The sequence below is a fragment of the Falco peregrinus genome, chromosome 12 (assembly GCF_023634155.1).
Source record: "Falco peregrinus isolate bFalPer1 chromosome 12, bFalPer1.pri, whole genome shotgun sequence".
Lineage (NCBI taxonomy): Eukaryota > Metazoa > Chordata > Aves > Falconiformes > Falconidae > Falco > Falco peregrinus.
Window position 1 is genome coordinate 15,233,721 of NC_073732.1, and position 14,209 is coordinate 15,247,929.

At 36.4% G+C, this 14,209-nt stretch overlaps 1 protein-coding gene across 4 annotated transcripts in view; it reads left to right on the plus strand.

The window, feature by feature from the left end:
* Positions 1-13,257, plus strand: part of ACAP2 (ArfGAP with coiled-coil, ankyrin repeat and PH domains 2) — a 65,491-nt gene extending 52,234 nt beyond the window's left edge. For 2 of the 4 annotated variants that reach the window (XM_055817601.1, XM_055817603.1), the window contains 10 exons: positions 31-239; positions 440-509; positions 1,860-1,954; positions 3,205-3,371; positions 4,209-4,301; positions 5,553-5,740; positions 6,086-6,195; positions 7,072-7,182; positions 7,416-7,477; positions 12,335-13,257. In XM_055817601.1, the coding sequence (XP_055673576.1) occupies positions 31-239; positions 440-509; positions 1,860-1,954; positions 3,205-3,371; positions 4,209-4,301; positions 5,553-5,740; positions 6,086-6,195; positions 7,072-7,182; positions 7,416-7,477; positions 12,335-12,438 (1,209 nt within the window). In that variant the 3' untranslated portion in view covers positions 12,439-13,257. Of the gene's footprint in view, positions 1-30; positions 240-439; positions 510-1,859; positions 1,955-3,204; positions 3,390-4,208; positions 4,302-5,552; positions 5,741-6,085; positions 6,196-7,071; positions 7,183-7,415; positions 7,478-12,334 lie in introns of all 4 variants that reach the window. The other 2 variants (XM_055817600.1, XM_055817602.1) reach the window with 1 other exon arrangement.
* Positions 13,258-14,209: the final 952 nt, after the last annotated feature.

The following is a 14,209-nucleotide window of genomic DNA, read 5'->3' on the forward strand; positions in this document are numbered from 1 at the left end:
TGTGTGGTCTTTGTTTCTTTTCTTTTTTAGAAACAGGAAAAGAAATCATCTCCTTCTACTGGAAGCCTAGAATCTGGGAGTGAGACAAAAGAGAAGTTGTTAAAGGGAGAAAGTGCTCTACAGCGAGTTCAGTGTATTCCTGGTAATGCTGCCTGCTGTGACTGTGGTTTGGCAGATCCTCGCTGGGCCAGTATCAACCTAGGAATCACGCTGTGCATTGAGTGCTCTGGGATACACAGGTTGGGGAACTCTTCAGATCTTCAGAATTTGTGTGTTGACTTAATTAGGAAGGGTCGTGTTTGCCTCTTCAAATGTATACTGAAGCCAGGTTAGAAACCCCTCTTTGTAATCAGAATTAAGGTAATTGCTTTATTTGCATAAATTAATGGTAAAACTGTCTAAGACATAGCATGGTTAATATTTTTTTCATGCTGTTTAGGAGCTTGGGAGTCCATTTCTCAAAAGTAAGATCTTTAACGCTGGATTCATGGGAACCTGAACTTCTGAAGGTATGATAGCATTCTTGAAACAAGTTTCTGTTTGGTACTTTGTTGTTCTAAAGCCTCTGCATTAGAAAGTTCAAGGCAAGAAATGCTTGCGTCTGTACTCAGTGCAAGTCTTGCACTTTGAAGTAGGAAATAAGAGTTGTGTGTTGTTTTCTTCTAATTCATTCTTTCTTTTAATATATGCAGTAGTAGTAGTCATTTTTGTTAGAAACTTGCAAGTGAGAACAACTTATGACACCTCCAGGTTCGCAAATGCACTTTGAGTATTAAGTTTCATCTAATACTTTTAACATATTAAAAGGGAAATCTGTTTAAAGACCAATAATATAGTGGGCTGAAAAATTTGGTAGTGCTGTATCAGCCTAAAGCGTGATTGTACTTGAAAATTCAAATACCAACTCATAAAGTGAGATCTTGACTTCCTGCTCCTGTTGGCTTATAGGAGAGTGCTGATGCAACTGCTCCTGTGTGCTGGTTCTGTGCCAAAATTCTATCTTGAAACATGGTTATGAAAATCATGTGACATTGAAATACCAAAACAGGAACTCACACATGGATGTGTTTATACAACTGGATAACTTATGCAAAGCATTTGTTTCCAGCTGTGATGTTCTGATGCTTAGGTATTGTTTCTCTATTCTGAACCATCAAAAGACAATGTGAGTAGGCATGTTTCTCTTGTTGTTTGACCTTAAATAATTTTGATATCACTGTATTCATGGTAAGGAAACCAACAACAACAACAACAAAAAACCAAAACCAAAACTACAGCCCTTATCGTGTTCATTTGAATACCGGAGCTGAATAATCTACCTGGTATTAGAAGCAAGAAGCCTGTTCATTGCCATCAGGAAGTTGTATTCATGGGCCAAATTCTCCTTGAAGTAGTATTTGCAGGCTGGTTTTTGTCTTTTGATCTTTTTCTGTAGACATAGCAAAAATGTCTATTGGAAAAGACTGAATAGAATTGATTTAATTGTCTCTTGCTGATGGGATAAGAATAGCTACCAGGAAAGTTGGTGGAAAAGAGTACCTTTGTTAATAAGGCCTGCATACGTCATTCTGATCGCACAAAAGAGATTGTTGGATGACAGATGGTCATTTTTGCAGTCCTTATTCAAAGAGAATGGCACTTCAGAAGAGTGACTCTATTTTTTGCTATCTTACAGAGTTTGGTATCTCTATTCACTGATTATTTCACTAGCATGGTATAAATCCATGCTTATTTCTGTAAGTGTGCTTTTAGGTGACAATGCGAAGTTGTAAAAATAGGCTGAGTGAGGTTAAAACCAACTAAATAGGTAGATAAAGCCTTTTGACAACGTATTTAAATTTATTTATTTTTCTTCGTAGCTTATGTGTGAATTGGGCAATGATATTATAAATAGAATATATGAAGCGAAGTTGGAAAAAGTGGGAGTAAAGAAGCCACAACCTGGAAGCCAAAGGTAGTAATCTACCAGCAGTGCCATGTACTTACTTTTCTTGTTGCTTCCTTCAGCCCCCAGCTGTAAAAGATGGTGCCAGTTAACTGTAACACTCCTTTGATATACGCTGTTTTCCCTTATCATCACTGTTTGCTCTCCCCCTTCTCTCACTCTGTTAGATATTTCTTCTGTTAGTCCCTTTTGGCTTCTTTTGTTAATTTCTTTTTCTGATTTCCTTCCCTTGATTTGATGACAACTCTATACCATCTTGCTCTGTCTCATCAATGTGGGCATGTTGATTTTGTTTCCTGTCTACTTGGTACCATCTGAGCCAGCTGTACTTGGTCTGTGAGTGCTCCTGGAGGGAGCCTGTGGCTGTGCCTTTTGTTTACAATGACTTTGCTCTTGAGTTTGACTCTTGTTCACTCATCTCCAGAATGTGCTTTCTTTCCTGCCACGTTATACTTAAGCTCTGCTGCTTTACAGTAACCCTCTAATGATTGTACTGCTGTCTTCCATTTCTCTGATGCTAATTTGTGTTTTAAGGTAGTTTCCTGATGTTTTCTTCTGCTGTATGTCTTTTAAAACTTTGTTTTTACCAGCTTTATAAAGTGTTGGCAATTTGGAGACAATAATGGTAGTATAAATAATGTAGGAGATTTGCTTGATATTCCCTCTAGGGGTAACTGCTTTTCAGCAGTTTCAATAGTAATACTTTGAGTGCCTTTCATCGGTTTGTCACAACTGGGGAGGGTGTGTCAAGATAACTTGAGGTTACAAGAAAAAATATTTCAGTAAGCATTATGGAACTGGTGGTATGCCTACACGAGGCTTATTATTGTTATTGTTCTCTTGATGTTCCTTTAACATTTTGCAATTTATATTTACCTAGGAAGCTAAATGTATGCTATATTAATTGGTTATTAACAGTGTAAAATGTATAAAAGATTAATACCAAGAAGTAACATACAGTAACTAACACTTATTCTTCCACGTACCACTTTACAAAGTCTCTACCTCAAAGAAAATATACATTTATGAACTTAAGAAAATTACTTTCTTTTGAGTCTTATGCAAAGTTTAATCAAGAATCCAGAATGAGTTACACGGTGTACTGCTCATCTTTCTGAAAATGTGCTGTTAAGTGTGTTTTACAAGCAATGCCAAGCTACAAGTTTGGTTGCTGGCTTTAGTGTGAAATAGATTTTCTTTTAATACATGAAAATACTAAAATGTTAGTTTATTAACTCCAGGATTCTTTTATATGACAGGCAGGAGAAGGAGGCATACATCAGAGCAAAGTACGTTGAAAGAAAGTTTGTAGAGAAGCAGCCTGGGTCAGTATCTCTGCTTGAATCTGGAACAAAAGTTTTGCTTCAAAGTCAGGAAGAGAAAAGGCACAGTGGCCATGAAAAATCCCTTCTGGCAGGGGAACAAGGTGCGGCATCCCAAAAAGGTATTTACAGACTTCTGTCTAGCTATATCACACATGTTCTTTTTAAAATAACATATTTTTGTATTAATTAATTTCCGGCCTTGTGCAGAGAAGTTGGATCTGTCTTTTAATGGGTCATAGCCTAGTTCAGAAGTATGGGGAGAAAAGACTTTTTCAGAGATGTGCCTTTTCAGGTGGGCAAGAATTTGGAGTGGGGATGCTTATCATTCAGAAACATATTAACCACCTTCTTTCCTCCGTATTTTCATCCTTCTTAATTTTTCCAATAACGTTCTTTCCTGCCCTATCCCTTCCTTACTGCCTGCTTTGTGCTTTGCTAACTTGCATGTCCCAGCGGTTGCTGTAAGTAGCGACGAGGCGAGGCGGGAGTCTCTGTTCTGTCCTGATGAGCTAGATTCACTCTTCTCCTACTTTGATACCTCTTCAAAACTACGTAGTAGTAAGTACTACAGCTATGGCATGTTCAGTATTTGCACTAGTAATCCATTGTGTGTTGTGGCCATTTCCCTGCCTTTAATCTATTGTCTCCAGGCTACTGCATTGCTTAGTGTTTTCATGAAATAATTTAAGCTTTTTTACTTATCCTGATCTTTTCCTTTTTAGTTATCTTTGACATTTATAATTATTATTATAAATGTTACGGTTGCAATATGTGACCATATTTTTCTATGGATGCATTAAGAATATTGAATAATTACTAGTATTTTTTTAAAAACATGTGTTCAGGACCAAGTATAAGAGCTTGCTTTATTATCATGGTATCTGTGAAGAGTAAGTACTTATGGCCTGCATGGTAATTCCAGTTTCTCCCCAAAACAGTACGAAGCAGTGACAGTGGGATCCAGCAGAGTGCTGATGACAGCAGAGAACACCTTGCCTCTACTATATCAGCTAACAGTTTGTATGAACCAGGTGCGTTAGGCTTTACACTTTAAGATGAAAATTTAGTAAAAGAGATTAGTATGTGGTGATATAAATCATGTCTCTGTTATTGTGGTGGGCTGAAACATTTTTAACAAGGGTAAAAATTGCTTGAGTGACCTTCTTTCCCTCCAGACTTGGTAGCAAGAGTGACATTGGATCCTTCTAAATGAGTTCAGAGAACCATGTGTTTTCCAGTCAGATGATACTGAGCCAAACTTTGGGGTTTTGCGGATAAAGCAGTGCTGCATTTTGATATGGACAGGTCTCCACAGAAACACATAATCCTTTTATAAGTAGTTAAGTCCTTGGAGATAAAATTCCTATTAAGTCAGAGATAATAGGCTATTATGTGTTATTTGAGCATTCTTGCTTCAATTGTCAGGTTTCTACTTATGTGGAATTGACCACGTCTGTAAACACTACCCCCTCCTTACTCAGTTATATAAATTGATTGATGAAATTATTTGCTATCTAATATTACCATCCTGGTCTGACAGAAGTATTGAGTATGGCTTGTCAAAATATCAAAAACATTTATAAAGCAAACTTATTATTCTACATCAAAGCACTCTTCTGAGGTATGTTTTAAATGGAGCATTTCACAGCTGTGGTTTGTAGGCAAGCAGCATATGGCTTTGACTGCATTGTAGAAACACTTATGATGCTGTAACTCATGAAAGCTTATATTATAGCAGTGTCTTTATCTCCCAGGCTTCACTCTGTATAATTCCTTGAGATGAAAAGAAAGATTATGTTTTAGTCCAAAAGATTATAGGCTACAGCAAATAATTGGTAAATGACAATGGGATTTTTTAAGGAAAATTAGGTCAGAACAGTGTTAGCTTCATATTCAGGTATATCAAGCTGTTGCAGATAAAGATACATTTGTATGACTACATCTTTGCAGGAAATTGGTTTTATTCCTATCTTGCAGTATAGGATAAAACACACTTTAAGCTAAAATAGTTTCTTAGAAATGACATGGAATATGTAGATTGAAGAATAGTCAGTAATGTGGAGAAAATGTTTTCTGGGCAGTAATAATTCTGTGATGTGGCCATGCCTGAATGCTGGAACAAGCTAAAGGCATCTGTGACTTCTGGCAGAACAGCGTGACAACACACAGCATTCTGCAAAACCTGAGCTACCTTATGCCAGAGAAATTATATTTTTGGTCAGAATTCCAGGGGGTACCTTTATAAAAACAGGGGTTAGAGAAGCAATTTTTTTTCTTTTCAGAAGGAGACAAGCAAGAGTCTGCTGTGTTCTGTGACTCCAAACAGTCTAGTCCAGGATTGCAGCTGTATCGAGCTGCCTTTGAGAAGAGTCTTCCTGATATGGCAGAAGCATTGGCGCATGGAGCTGAAGTAAACTGGGTCAATGTAGAAGAAAACAAAGCAACACCACTCATTCAGGCAGTGCGAGGGGTATGTGATATACAGCACTGACAGATGTGGGAGGAGGGGAAGGGGAATAATAGCAACATTTCTGTGTCACTGTTCCTTTTGAACTGCTTGCTTCGCTAATGAATGATAATGTGATGTTGCAGTTGTTTTTACAATGTTCTCTCAAAGTTGTTTCTGAACTATTTTTTTTTCTTTACTTTTTATGCTTTGTTTGGAATTATATAACGTAGTAGTGTTGAAATTTTATGTGGAAGCACATCCTTTCTGTTCCCTTTGCCACGTGACTCAGTGGTGAGAAGGCAGGACAAGTTTGGCTCGTGTTCTAGAAATCTGGTCCTGAATTGTTTCATTGCTTTTATTCTGTAGGGTTCGTTGGTTGCTTGTGAATTTTTGCTGCAGAATGGGGCCAATGTGAACATCAGGGACATGAAAGGAAGAGGACCCCTGCACCATGCCACAGTTCTAGGGCACACTGGGTAACTCGCTGCTCCAGAATTTGTAAATGGCCGTCCTTCACTATAGTTGTTAATGTGAAGCTTCTTCATTTCCCTGAATATTCTGGCATTTTAATGTGTTTCAGGTTATCTAGATTTTTCTTAGATTTTTCTGGTGAGAGGAAATAACATTTTGACTTAGCTAGCAAAACACACAACTGTAAACACACTTTGGTCCATTTTGTGAAAACATTTATTTAGTAATGCTTTGAGATATCATGAACGTCTGGTGAAGACTCATGAGACTTTCCTTTTTTCCTTAAGAAATGTGATACAAATAGGAGAAATAGTGGTATGTGAGGGCCAAGGCCTTTTCTGATTCATCCCACCTGTGTTACAGAGAATGCATGCATGCATTCTAGAGTGCAACAGCTTGGGGGAGTTTAAGGTGTAAGCTTATTCAGTATGCCCTGTTTATAAAGATGAAGATTTCTAATAGCAGAGAAAAATAAAATCCATTTTTATTGGGTAAATCAAGCACCTGTGAACTCTATTCCTTCCTGTATTGATTTATTGTGTTCAGTGGTTCTTTCTGTCATGGTAAAAGAGATGACGTTTTTTGGTTCTACAACCAAAGATGATACAGGAAGGTGGAGTCACACTTTTGAAGGGTTAAACTCCTTGCTGCACTAGCATGATTAGGCTGTCCTTGTAGTGTGGCTTAATTAAAGGGTTTGTGTACTACTGCGTTAGCCTAACTACTGTTAGTTATTCTAGATGAGCAGCGCTGTTTTGATAAATTCAAGAGACTTCTGGTGACTTAAGTCAAATTAATCACATAAAGCTTGAACTTATTTGCTTTTTTCCTTTATTCCTTTATTGCTGTGAAAATTATTCTTAAATGCTTTTTTTAAACAGGCAAGTGTGTTTATTCCTAAAACGAGGAGCAAACCAGCATGCCACTGATGAAGATGGGAAAGATCCATTGAGTATAGCAGTAGAAGCTGCAAATGCAGATATTGTAACATTGTAAGTTGTATGTTCTTTTTTTGGCTAGGTCACTAGGTTTTCCTTTTCTGTTTCAAGTTAAAAATATAAGAAATGTTAAAATTCCTTTATCTAAAAGCAGGGAGAGCAAAAGGAAAATCAGTGCACTGATGACCTCACTGGTGTGAGATTCAGGCGTGCATTGTAGGTCTTGAAGTGCAGTCTTTTTTAGAACTTTAAAGATGACATTGTTCTTTTTATTTTCTAAATCATAGGTTGCGTTTAGCAAGGATGAATGAAGAAATGCGTGAATCTGAAGGACTCTATGGACAGCCAGGTCAATACTCTACTAATAACCATACTGAAATGCAGTATAAGAAGTGTATTCAAGAATTTATCAGTTTACAATTAGATTCTTAGGATCTGAGGGAAGTTTAAGATAGCTTCATACAATAATGTTTTCTATAAGCAACCAACACATGTTAAAGCTTCATTGAAATTCACTAGTGTGACTGTCAGACTATTTAGGACACCTAAAAGGAGAGTGTTTGCAGTACATTATTGTAGTAGTTACATTAGTATTATGTTACTACAGCCATTACCAACCTGTTCTGCTGGTAGTTGTTCAGTTTCCTCCTGTTGATGTTCCATTGAAATTTACATAACGTTAGGGTGTACCTGATGTTACTTAATAGCAGCTTTCTGACCCAGGTTGCTCAGAGACAGTTGAGGAGTTCATCTTATTACAGGATACCATTCTCCTTCCTGTGGAATGATCCTCTTTTTCTGTTTTTTAAGAAAAAATGCTTGCACAGCGATGTAAAAATGTACATCAAATACTTCAAAATAACTCCAGACAGAAATATAAATGTTATTTACTTATATTTTATTTTTAAATATTTTTATTTGATACAATAAGAAGCAAAACAGTCATTCTTAAGTATGTATTTTTGTATGCATAGTATTTTACCATTTGATTAAAAAAAGAAATTGGCAGACATTTGAAGAAAGTAACAAATTTTATTTAATGAATATGTGCAACTTTATTCTCGGGCACTCAGTCCCAATCTACATTATGTTCTGATGTGATAGTTATGCAAGTTATGGTTTGCTTCCATAGGAATTGAACTTCATGCAAATGTCAATAACGAAGGTACACTTGATTGTCAAGTTAGACGGCTAAAAACATGCCGCTATACCTGGCAGCAGTGAAAAGCAAATCTTATTTTTAAGGTTGAGTGCTGAGCACTCTTGGCTCACTCCTATATAGCCCTTGTGAATTGGTGGAAAATACATAAGGATGGTGTGTGCTTATGTCTTTTACCAGACTGGGGCTGCAGCGTACTCAGGGGGCAACACTGAGTCTGATGGCAGTATCTCAGATGAACTCTATTAAATAAACCATATATATTTAGTTCCTCCTTAAGAATAGATGTTTTTCAAATTCCATTTTAAACAAGTCTTCTAGGAAATTCAAATTAAAAGTACTGTAGACACTCAGACATTCAAATGCTTTCTTTGACAGAGCAACAGATAATTTAAAAACATACACTTGATTATGACCTTTAATGAGGAAGAATTCCCCACTCAGAAAATGCAGCAGGCCATGCGTATGAAAAATGTCTATTGCCAGTTTGGCCGTTTTGAATGTGAAGCTGTTTTCTCCTATAATTGCATATTACTTCACTGGCAGGCTGAAGATAACAAATACTGAAGTATTTTTGAGTCTTCTCACTTTCATTTTAAGAGGTAAAAATAGTAACTGTTGGTGTCAAATGGTAAAATGCCGTTGTTTTAAGGGAGGGAGGTGTTTTGATTTGGAAACTTTTTGCTAAATCATAAATGAATATTTTAGATTAGAGGTGTTTAGAGGAGGTATTCAGATTCGGAAGCTCTGTGCTAAATTATAAATGAATATTTTAGATCACAAATCCAGAATTATTATAAACCAGAAAAATATGTTTCTATAATTTGCACAAAAAGCCTTTAGTTGGTTACTAAATGTTACAAATGTTTAGTGAAATGTTTCATTCATTCATAAAAAGGCAACACTTACATGAAAATATGAATGAGTGTAAACTGGAGATGAGGGAGACTATTTTCCTTGACATCTTGATTAAAATTTTTTTTTGGCAGATTCTTCAGTTAGGTAGATGAAATAAAAAGCTGGCTAAGTCTTTCATTGAAAATATCTTGACCTTTTTACCAGTTTGTATTACAGTAGAGCCTAGCGATTGCAGTTGATACTATCTGTAAAATATCTGTGTCTGATCCTTGTAAGTAGGTTAGATTGACAATGGAAAGTAGAGCTGCCACAACAGTTAGAGATTGCCAAAATCAAGGGGAGGGTATCTTCAGAATAATTTTTGAAATGCAGGCCACAAGCTGAAGCACAGTGTCCCAGACAAGAGATCTTGCTGTATCTTTGGATAGCATAGCTCTGCTCTCCTTGATTCTTTACTCGCTGAAGTCTTTTAACAGTTGAAGTCAATATTTGAGCATTTTAAATGTTAATGTCTGCTAGCCTGCTAGAAGGGTTGTGTAATAGTGTAAGTGTAAGCACAAAACCTGTCTCTGCTGTCGTTATGTATGATGCCTTTACATACATGGTCGTAGAGGAGGCAGGTCTTTTTCACTGCATATACATGTTAAATTATCTGCACTGCTCTTATTTGAGAACTGCTCTTTTCTAATATTATGATTCTAGAAGAAAATAAGGATTTTCAAGACAGTTGTATGTTTGCTGGGAGCTATGTGAGGGTAAATATTGATATATGAGTTTGCTGTCATCAGAGTGAAGCCAACTGCCTATTTCCCTGCTTTAGTAATGCAACTGATAAACAATTACTAATGTAGCTAATGGCATCAACATTTCTAATTTAAATATACCTGGCTGGTTTGAGCTACTGAGAGAATGTATATATTGCTTTGCAAGGTACAGTTGGTCTTCCAAAATATTCCTAGAATGGGAACTAGCTGAAACTAGCTTGTTCCACAAAAATTTCATTTCTGGTGGTAGAAGCCATATGCACCATTGTACTGTTTCTTGTATAATACTCGAGTGCTCATCTTCTGGTGCTACAGTATGTCTGCTAACTCTATGATATTAGTATTGCTACTTTTTCTTCCTATCTTTTCTTGAATGTATTATGTGTGCCTTTTGAGTTACTCTGGTGTTAAGTGGTAAAGCAGTGTTATAGTATTTTTGTACATAAAACCTGCACTTTAGGGAGAACATTGCTTGGAAAGGGAATTTCCAGAATTCAATTTTAAAGTAGGATTTTGAAATCATTATAAGGTTTACAGTATTAAGTATCTTAATGCAGCATACAAACTAAAGGGGCACTTTATTTTAGTATATTTTTGTATGCAGTATTTTTGTTATGTAATAGAGCCAAACACAGAGCATATCTTGCAAAAATAGCTTTTTTTTTCTTTCAAATTGATTTGAAAGAACCAACTATGGCAGCTTGAACTACAGTACTAGTTCACCAGTGCAACCTACTTCTGTGTTAAAAGCATAATTGCTTTTATCATACAAGCTTGATTGCAATTTGTGTTCCTCATAGCTGTTCTTTTGGTGAATGTTACAACTCCCTTCATTCTGTGCTTATCCCCCAGTGCAAACAGTTATCAGAAACTGTTACAATACAATGTCCTGTGCCTGCTTCATATCTAGATGATGATACTTGAAACTAAATCTGAAAACCAAAAGGGAGTTTCACTAGAACTGACTTTTCCTAAGAGAGCAGTATTGAATGTATTTATCTTTTAAAGTCTGGGAAGAATTGTGTCATTAAATTTTTATATAAACCCACATGCCATGCATGTTAAATACTTTTGGAAGGTCAGTTACAATTTCTGAAAGTTTTTTCAAAGGAATGGAGTCTCATCTCCAAAAGATTAATAGTTCTAATATTGGAAATGTGCATTAAAAGATGGAAAACCAAAACAGTGTAACTCTTCACTGTAGTGCGAACTTCTAAACACGCATCCTTTTTAAAACTATCCTTTGGTTAAAAAAAAAAATATAGGTGGAATAATACTTTTCTTCCACAGTCATACTGGAAAAGAAAAATCTTCATGTTCAATGTACATTATGAGAGAGGTTTTGGGTTGATTTCTTTGTTGTGCTATTAATCAAGCTGTCAGCAAGGAACAGTAGTGCTGTGATCTTGTGTCCTGTGTGATCAGCTGTGTTGGGAATACAGTAAAATTTGGATGGCTGCATAGTTCCTGACCAGACCAAATGTTTTATGCATTTAATTCCCTTTGAAGGCAATAGGGTATGGTTAATGTTTTAAAATGAAACCTGGACTCAAGGCCCAAAATGCTGCAGCATATGAAAGAATGTGAAAGTGTCCATTTTTAAAGTGTTAGAAGAATGACTGGGCAATGATTCAAAATGTAATCATTTCTGAATGTGCTTTCTTTTGTAGGCAGGGAAGGAGAGGGAGACAGGCCTGGTGGAAATTGCTGCCATCCCTCATTTGGGAATATATACTAGTAGTCAGGTTGTGTTTAAGCACAAAGTGTGAGGATAAAAAAACCAAATGAAAGGTGTTTAAGGAAAGTATCATCACTCTTACAGATAAAACTAAAAGATGTAATGGATGTTCAGTAATGCATGTAAAAATTTATATTTGCTGAAGTAATAGACCGAAAGGACTTATGAACAATAATTTCTCTACTTAGGATTGCTGCTTTTTTATACTATTGCTTGCTGGTTGTTTCTTTCCTGGAGAGTTCTGTCTGGCTGTAAGACTTCTGACCTCTGTTGCCAAGTAAATCTTCATTTATGCCATAATTCTACTTTTTCTGAAGAGAATCTTGGTTAGCAATTCCTTGCAAAAACAAAGATTTCATTCTTTAATAGCTAATAAACATTTTTCTTTTTATGTTGCTTTAAAATGCTTTCATTTTTCCTTTCTAACTCTGAACTTTCTTCTGTGTGGCTGCGTGTGAGGTACTATTTCAGGTATAGTTTGGCTTTGTTTAATTTGCTTCTACAGAATGTGCATGCCAGTAAACAGTCCCAAAGACTTCACATAAGCATCATTCCACCTATAAGCAATCTTTATACGTGGATGAGTGTTATACAGTAATGGGTAGCACAGCAGGGCGTTTGTGTGATGGTGGGTGATGTTACCTATCACAAATGTTTAAAACTGTTTCCCTTTTCTTTCCTACCTAGGAGATGAAATTTATCAGGACATTTTTCGTGACTTTTCTCAAATGGCATCAAATAATCCAGAGAAGCTAAACCGTTTCCAGCAGTCAGATTCCCAGAAGTCTTAAGTGTCAAGAAGGAAAAGAACCTGATCCTGATAGTGCAAGTCTTTTTTTTTTTTTTTTTTTTTTACTGTAACAGAATGAATTATATGCGTTTTGTTAGATAGCTTGGATAAAATGACCACTCTAATGTAGCTTTAGATTGTGGTAGCTGGGGAAATGTATGAGGTTTTTTTTTATGTTCCACAGTATGTATACCTCAGCAGCTGAAGAAAATGTTTTAAAAAAATAAATAAATAAAAGGAATACCTGCCAGCTCAGTATAAAAATAGTACCTGTTAGCAAGAACAAAGCTGTCTGCTGTTCATACATAAAGGTGGCAGAGCATAGCTGTACATGTTGTAGACTCCTGATGGCAGGAGGATCAGACCAGCTTTTGCTATTTACTATTGCCTACTGTCATCTGTCTCCCTATTGCCATAAAGAATGTGCCTCTGACAAGAAGGTCTGTGTTGCATTTTCTGGGACTGTTTGGAAGGGAATCGGGGTCATGACTTGCTGAGTTGTCTTCCTGTTTGTGGGCCTATAACTTAACAGAGTCCCTTTTCCTGTGCTGACTCTTGTTAGAGGTAGGCTGTTAATAACAAGACAAGCTCCTGCTCTTCTGCAAGCTCTTCCACAGTGGAAGCTGTACCACCGGGCTGGCCTTCATGCTAGTGACTGCGGGTCAGTCACAATAGTTATATAACCTGGAGAACCAGACTTCTAAGAGCAGTTTATTTTCCTTTTTTTCCTGTTAAATTAAACTTTCTATGCAGCAAGTATACTTTTACATGAGCATGTGGAACCTTTCACAGAAAATAAACTTAATCCTTCCGGACATGATGTGGGGTTTGTTTGTAGTATTTTGACATCAAAACTTGAAACTTGAGACATGGAAGTAAATATTGAGCCAATGGAGTTTGTGTAGAACAGTCATACAAAGGATGTCTGTTACCTTTTGTTTCTGCTGTTCTCACTGCTAGCCCTAAGATGAATATATAAAATTTCACATGTAATGCAACCACTCTAAATTCAGGGCAATCAATCCTTTGTATCAGGAAGCAGTATCCTTACATACACATCTTTGCAGATCATGTAATGTGTGTTGTCTAAACTAAGGTGTGCACAAGAAAACCTAGGAATTTAATTGCACATTTTTGCCAAGTAATGAATGAGCATACTCTCCAGCTGTATTCTGAGGGCAGCAATACAATTTGCTTTATTCGTTGTGGATGCATAAATGGTGTCTGTAGATACTTGCTTATATGTCAGGTTAGTACCTAGGTAGTAATCACCTGAAGCCCCAAAGCAGCAGATAGTTATTTATGCTCTATTTGTCTGCCCTGTGGACAACTTAAGGAGAATTTTCAGGTAACATAGTATCAATGTGAATTTTTAATAATCCTAATAGCCATGGCATTATGCTAACTTGCTGTTTAAATGGATTTAGGAAATTAATTGGCTTTTCTCCAAGCTGGCTAAGATAAGCAAAATTGTGGGGGGAGAAAAATAATCTGTAAACTACGGTAAAATTGAACTTTCTGGCACATGAAATTTTAACAAAGTATTTCAAGTATTTATAATTTTGTATCAAATCTGGATGATTATTGCTGCAAAATTAACAGGGTTTTACAATTGTCCAATAGATTCTTTTTCCGAGCAAAAGAATCTTACAAAACAGTTTTTGCCTCATGTGGTCTAATTACGCTAGGAAAAGCAGATTCTGCCCATTTAAAGAGTGCATTTAGTCTGAATAGTAAGAAACTTAGGAGTATCAGCTATTAAGCAGTAATTT